General features: G+C 39.7%; 2 protein-coding genes across 2 annotated transcripts; both read right to left on the bottom strand.

The window, feature by feature from the left end:
- Positions 1-607: 607 nt before the first annotated feature.
- Positions 608-1,195, bottom strand: LOC134635278 (claudin-9-like). Its single transcript, XM_063484680.1, has one exon. It carries the CDS (start codon positions 1,193-1,195, stop codon positions 608-610), a length of 588 nt encoding a protein of 195 aa, XP_063340750.1.
- Positions 1,196-5,039: 3,844 nt separating this feature from the next.
- LOC134635277 (claudin-4-like) lies at positions 5,040-5,633 on the bottom strand. The gene has a single exon (XM_063484679.1). It carries the CDS (start codon positions 5,631-5,633, stop codon positions 5,040-5,042), a length of 594 nt encoding a protein of 197 aa, XP_063340749.1.
- Positions 5,634-7,461: the final 1,828 nt, after the last annotated feature.

Genomic DNA, 7,461 nt, shown 5'->3' with positions numbered 1-7,461 from the left:
CTTGTCATTTCATTTTATAATGCAAAACTCTAGTATGTCCAATCTTTTACAAACTCATTCTTATTATGTTTTCTGAGGCACTTTAACAAAAAAAGGAACCAAAATGAGAAATACAAAAATACACATTATTTTACATGCTCAGAAATATTCATGTTCATTTGACATACATTTGAGTTGTATAATCACATAAAAAGATGATGCTTAAAGATAAAACATAGACTTAAACCGGTGGATACAAAGTCAGATTTCATAGCATTTTTAAATGCACATGCTTTTTATGATTTTACACTAAAAAGGAACATATCTTTCTATACAACAAAGTAAACAACACAACTAATATTTTTTTTAAATGGAAAGGTGATTATAGTGGTGTAGGATACAACAAAACAGATTCAGAAGCAAGTTACACAATCAAACTGCAAGATTTTTCTATTTGAATCTGATTTTATACTAGGTTAAACTACTCATTCAAAGGACAAACTTAAGATGAAAACTTTCAGAAAACCTTTTTCTTATTCCCAATAGACTCCTTGCATAAAAATAAGCCTTATTACATATGGATGAGTAAGGTCTTGCTTGCATGGTAAGAGTTGGAGTACTTAATGGTTTAGTCAGTTTCATCCCTGGAGAAAAAGGAGCTGCAGACGAGGCCTCCTCCCAGGAACAGAAGGACGGCGGTGAACCAGCCAATGTAGAGCGAGGCTCCCCAGTTAGTCTTCACAAGCATCCTATTACTGGCATCATTAGGAGAGTAGGTAGGAAGAAAATTACTTGTGAAGGTGTCGGTGGTCCAGCTGACTGGTATGACAACAAGGAGGCCAGCAATGAGGAAGGCAATTCCTGCAGTCAGAGCCATTTTGCTCCTTTGCCTTTCATCTCGCACAAAGATGATAAACCTTCTCCCAGCCGCACCAAGCAGGATCCCAAGGAGCTCAATGATAATGGCAATGATGATAAGTGCTCTGGCATCCCTCAGCTCTTTATGTATGTGCTCGTAATCCATACACGAAGTAATGACTGGGTTTGCTGCGAATCCACATTTCTTCCACAAACCCTCCACAATGTTGAAGTACACTCTGGTATCATCGAAGCCTATTGTGACTTTCCATGTGGGAAGAGCACAGATAATGACGCTCCCCACAAAGCCGATGATGGCCAAGACCAGGCCCAGAAGCTGTCTTTCACAAGCCACCATAATGAAGCTCTGTGACTGTCTTCAAAGAGGAAAGGTTATATGTTAACTGGAGGTTCAGGAATTTATCTAAAGAGCTGAGAAGGAAGTGGTTATCATTTGGTTTTAATACTCAGAATTTGACTGTGACCTCCTCTGTTCCTGTTCACACTTCTACAGGAGATGACAGCTTTTAGTGTTGCCTGTGGGTTGAAACTAGTTTCTAAAGAAAGTGACACATAATGAAAAAAGAAAAATAGCACTAATAATAATTTTAATTTGAAAAACGCAAGTAGTATTTGATTGGAACCTACTAAATGTGCATCATCAATGCTGAAAAATGCCACATCTCTGTCACAATTATAATTTCAGTGTTAACTTTTTATTCATATAAACATTTAGCACAAAGTAGAAACAAAGTCACTAAGTAAATTATTTCAGTGCAAATAAAGAAATCTAAATTTGTTCAGGATCACTAAAATGTGTGAGATTTACAAGAGAAAAGACAAATATGCTCCAATCATACATTTTCACAGTCTACTTCTTCCAATCTGTTAATAATATTAATTCAATGAGGATATTTTGGAATCAACATGTAACAACAAAGACAACACGTTGTCTTAAAGCATGTTTATAAGATACTCTGGCATTGCCTGGAGTCAGAATCAGAAAGGGTTTTATTGGCAAATGTTGAGCAGGTTTACAACATTAGGAAATTGCTGCGGTACTTAGTGCAAAACATTCTGTCAGACAACGCTTAAATAAACATAAAAATAAGAATTATAAGTGCTAAGTAGATAGATATATACATGAATGCAGGTGGTGAACAGTGCAAAAATGGAACGGATGCAGAGAACACAGTGTAGGGTCATGTGTTAGTGGGCGTGCAGCTGTGATCCGAGCTGCACGCCCCAGTGTTCTGGAGGTGAACAAGTCTTGCAGAGATGGAAGTCTGTAGCCAATCACCTTCTCAGCAGAGCGCACAACACGCTGCAGTCTCTGTTTGTCCCTGATGGTTGCTCCAGCGTACCACACGGTGATGGAGGAGGTGAGGATGGACTCGATGATTGCAGTGTAGAATTGCATCATCGTCCGTGTTGGCAGGTTGAATTTCTTCAGCTGTCTCAGGAAGTACATCCTCTGCTGGGCTTTCTTCATGACGGAGGTGATGGTGGGCTCCCACTTCAGGTCCTGCGTGATGGTGGTACCCAGGAAGCGGAATGAGTCCACAGAGGTGATGAGGGTGTCAGTCAGGATGATGGGGGGGAGTGGGGCTGTGTGCTTCCTGAAGTCCACAATAATCTCCACTGTCTTCTGGGCATTCAGCACCAGGTTGTTGTGACTGCGCCAGGACACCAGACGTTCAACCTCCCTCCTGTAGGCAGACTCATCCCCGTCCGAGATGAGTCCAATAACGGTGGTGTCATCTGCAAACTTGATTAGCTTGACAGACTGGTGGGTGGAGGTGCAGCAGTTAGTGTACAGGGAGAAGAGCAGAGGAGAAAGAACACAGCCCTGAGGGGAGCCGGTGCTGATGGTCCGGGAGTCCAAGACATTCTTTCCCAGCCTCACATGCTGCTTCCTGTCCGTCAGGAAGTCAGTGATCCACTGGCATATAGGATCAGGCACATTCATCTTCCTTCCAAGGTTCCTGGGGAGTCCAGATACTGCAGGATGAAGTGTAGAGCCACGTTGATAGCATCATCTACAGACCTGTTGGCTCTGTATGCAAACTGCAGGGGGTCCAGGAGGGGGGCCGTGAGGGTTTTGAGGTAGGAGAGAACCAGGCGCTCAAATGACTTCATGACCACAGATGTCAGAGCCACAGGTCTGTAGTCATTTAGTCCAGTGATCCTAGGTTTCTTGGGGACAGGGATTATGGTGGAGGACTTGAAGCAGACAGGCACATGACATGCCTGCAGTGAGGAGTTGAAAATGCCGGAAAACACTGGGGCCAGCTCGTTTGCACAGTGTCTGAGGGTGGTAGGAGACACACCGTCTGGGCCAGGAGCTTTCCGAGCATTCAGACTCTTAAACTGCTTCCTCACATCTGCTTCATGAATATGAAGTGTTGTAGTGGGAGAAGGTGGTGTGAAATCCTCCATAGTGTGGGGTGAGGAGGGGGGTGTTGTAGGTGAAGTGTTTGATGGTGGTGATGGCTCTATGGTGGGGGGAGAGGTGGGGGAATGAGTTTCCAAAGTGTCTCTATTGTTGGGGCCGTTGGAGGTGTGAAGGCTGCTTGATGGCTCGTCAAAACGGCAGTAAAAGTCATTAAGGGTGTTGGCCAAGAGCAAGTCATCAGTGGAGTGGGGGGTTTTAGGCTTGTAGTTGGTGATATTCCTAAAACTTTTCCACACAGAGGCCGAGTCATTCTCTGAGATCTGCTGCTGCATCTTCTCAGAGTGCTGATGTTTAGCGATGTCCACTTCTTTAGTGAACCTGTACTTGGCCTCTCTGTAGCAGTCCCTGTCTCTGCTTCTGAACGCCTTTCTCTTTTCCAGCCACAGCTTTTTGAGTTTAGGAGTAAACCAGGGTTTGTCATTGTTATAACTCACTCTGGTGCATCTTGTGTTGTTATATTGTTAATCTCAATCCTTCTGAAGAAATGCTGTGTTTAAATTAAAGTGGAATCTATTATTAAGAACTTCATATACGTATGAGATCAGTAGTCTGTGTGTGCTTAATGCATGGGGATAATTATTGCATACAGAATATATTTCTGAAACAGTGGGAGACAGATGAGAAACAAAATATCCAATAACCTTTCAGTTGGGCTCAAAACAATTTCATTTCAGGTTTATCTTATGCCTGTTTACTGGCTCACACAGCATTCTCCCATAATTATCAATTATGTTATAATGAATAAAACAAAGTATTCATTTCAAACACTTCCTGGGCATGTTTAAAGTTTCATAGTCACATGTGTTTTTTCCCATACATCGTTCGCATATTGGGAGCAGATTGATCAAATTTGTGGCAGACAAAAGGAAAAAGAAGATATGCAAAGATGCTTTTTTCCTACCATTGTTTTTCTTTTTTGTTCTTTATTGAATGTTATGTCAACACAACATGTCTTTTCACTTTACAACAATTACAGTAATCTTCTGGCAATCACTGTACAAAAAGCAATGGCATCCAGCCTGTATTTTGTGTTCGTTACATTGTTCGCCAAGCCTGACATGTATTGTCCTTTATCTGATGCAATACATTTAAAAACCCAAACAAAAGAAAACAAACAAATATTTTTTTAATTGCCTTCTTTTAGAAAAAAAGCCACCATAAAGACATCTTTAAAAAAAAAACTAAACAAAACTCAAAATGCCCAAAACCCCAAAACATGATCTCTTTCTCTTATAAACAGGCATCTTAATGTGACAATTTTACTGTTACAATACAATCATACCTAATAAAAACAAAAAATGCAAACAAATACTGTAGAAAAATATTCTGAATGCAACTGCAAATAAATAACATAACCATCAATATTGAACCAGTTTAATAAAGAAAAAGTCAAGAAAAAGACAAAGATCAGATCTAGATTTAAGCCACACAATCATGTTTTATGGAAGTTTTTAATGCACATGCTTTTGATTTTTACAAAGATCACAGAAAAAAGGAAAACAGTGTCCGCATTTTTTATAGTAAACAGCATAAACAATAAACATAAAAAGAAAAAGTGTCTATAATGGTATAAAATACAACAAAATATATCAAGAATCAAGTTACATCCTCAAATTGCCAATATTCTTTCCTATTTTAATTACATTGTAGACTTTCTTGTTCTACTCATTCAACCTTTGTTTTGTTTTTTAACAGACTGCTGGATTTCAAAGCTTACGTAAATATGAGTAACTAAGGGTTGGCGTAACTAAGGGTTGGGGTACTCAACATCTTGGTCAGTTCCATCTCTGCAGATAAAGGAGCTGCAGAGGAGGCCTCCTCCCAGGAACAGAAGTGCTGTGGTGATCCAGCCAATGTAAAGCGAGGCTCCCGGTTCCCTCTTTCCATGGTCATGAGGCAGAACATAGATGATGGTGATGGTGGTCCAGCAGACTGGTATTAGGACAAAGAGGCCAGCAATGACAAAAGCAACTCCAGAAGCCATAGCAGTTCTGCTCTTTTCCATTTCATCTGGCACAAAGTTGATGAATTTGCTCCCAACATCACCAAGCAGGATCCCAAAGACACCAATAATAATGGCAATGATGATGAGCACTCTGGCAACCTCAAGGTCTAGACTTATATAGACTAGTTCTCCATATTGTTTGCACTCCACAAGCTCTGCACTGAAAGTACCACAGACTTTCCACAAACCTTGAAAGAACACTTCGGAAGCCGCAATGTTCGATTGATGGTCGAATTTATGCACTCTCCATGCGGGAAGAGCACAGATGCTAATGGTCCCCAGGAAGCCAATGATGGCCAAGGCCAGGCCCAGAAGCTGTCTTTCACAAGCCACCATGATGAAGCTCTATGACTGTCTTCAAAGAGTAAAGGTGATGTGTTAAATGGAGGTTCGGGAATTTATCTGAAGAGCTGAGAAGGAAGTGGTTATCATTTGGTTTTAATACTCAGAATTTGACTGTGGCTTCCTCTGTTCCTGTTCACACTTCTACAGGAGATGACAGCTTTTAGTGTTACCTCTAAGTTAAAACTGGTTTCTCAAGAAAGTGACACATAACAGCATAAAAACAGCACACAGGAAAAACTAATATTTTGAAAAATGCAAGTAGTATTTGATTGGAACCTACTAAATGTGCATCATCAATGCTGAAAAATGCCACATCTCTGTTAAAATTATCATTTCAGTGTTAACTTTTTAATTCATTCAGAAGTTTATCACAAAGTAGAAACAAAGTCACTTAGTACATTATTTCAGTGCAAATAAAGAAATCTACATTTGTTCAGGATCACTGAAATGTGTGAGATTTATTCACAGCAGATGGTAAAATAGAGTTTCCAGGAAGAACGTTCTGTGGGCCAGTTGATCTTGTAACATTAGATCTTACTGTGAAAACTAAGGCCTCAAATCAGAAGTACCTGACTCCGTGGTATAATTCTCAAACATGTAGCCTAAAGCAGATAACTCGTAAGCTGGAGAGAAAATGGCGTGTCACAAATTTAGAAGATCATTATTTAGCCTGGAGAAATAGTTTGTTGCTTTACAAGAAAGCCCTCCGCAAAGCCAGAACATCTTACTATTCATCACTGATTGAAGAAAATAAGAACAACCCTAGGTTTCAATTCAGCACTGTAGCCAGGCTGACTAAAAGTCAGAGCTCTACTGAGCCAACCATCCCTTTAACGTTAACTAGTAATGACTTCTTGAACTTCTTCACAAATAAAATTTTTTATCATTAGAGAAAAATTACCAATAACCATCCCACAGATGTAATATTATCTACAGTTACTTTTAGTACCATTGATATTCATTTTGCTAATTATAGCTAATTAGGCCAATCTCCAACCTTCCTTTCATATCAACCAGGGGCGATTCTAGGATTAGAGCTTTGGGGGTGCTGAGCACCCAGAGAGCTGCCCAGCGAGGCAAGATAAACTTTACACGTCACAATGAGACTTCTTCCCTGTCTCTGTCAGTCCCTGCATCCTTAAATGTCTTCAGTTGTCCTAAGTTCTCTCTGACTGTCTCCTGGGTGCATTTAAACCCCTGTTCCTCCCTGTCCTCATCGTCTGTTGTCTTCATCTCCGTTATCAGTCATCAAAATATTACCATCTCTGTGCAAGTCTGCAAATTTCTTTCTTAAATCATATGATTCTTAAATTCAGCAAGTCTCTCTGTGCCTGGGTCCTCGTCTCAAAACATGACATCACTGTTTTGTACATTTTAACACAATTTAATCCCCACATTTGAGAAAGAAAAGCAAAACACTTTTTTTGAAAAGTCTGTAAGAAAACCATCAAATCTGATAAAGGTTATTTAAATGCTGCAAAAGAAGAATGGATTGGAATAAAAAAAAATACATATCCTAACCTTAATTACTGGGGGAGAATAATGAATGATGCTCATAGTGAGTAAGAAGTAAACTGAGTGCATTTGGACAGAGATTCACTTTTAATGTGTATGTATAATATAATACAGATACATAAAAAACACTCCCAAAACAGAATAAATTATTACAAATAAAAATCTTTACTGCAGATACTAATTTTACTAATTTAATAATACTAATTTTGTGTTGTAAGATTTATGAGTTTCATGCTTGGTACTTGGGAGAGCTTGACATTTTCTCAGGTGGTACACACTGTAAAAAGTTTGAGAAACACTGATA

Source organism: Pelmatolapia mariae, linkage group LG10_11 (assembly GCF_036321145.2).
Source record: "Pelmatolapia mariae isolate MD_Pm_ZW linkage group LG10_11, Pm_UMD_F_2, whole genome shotgun sequence".
Classification (NCBI taxonomy): Eukaryota; Metazoa; Chordata; class Actinopteri; order Cichliformes; family Cichlidae; genus Pelmatolapia; species Pelmatolapia mariae.
This window is presented reverse-complemented; position numbering and strand designations above follow the sequence as displayed.

Bases quoted from the DNA above. Each gene is read 5' to 3' on its own strand.
- LOC134635278 (XM_063484680.1), bottom strand. From the start codon at position 1,195: ATGGTGGCTTGTGAAAGACAGCTTCTGGGCCTGGTCTTGGCCATCATC.
- LOC134635277 (XM_063484679.1), bottom strand. From the start codon at position 5,633: ATGGTGGCTTGTGAAAGACAGCTTCTGGGCCTGGCCTTGGCCATCATT.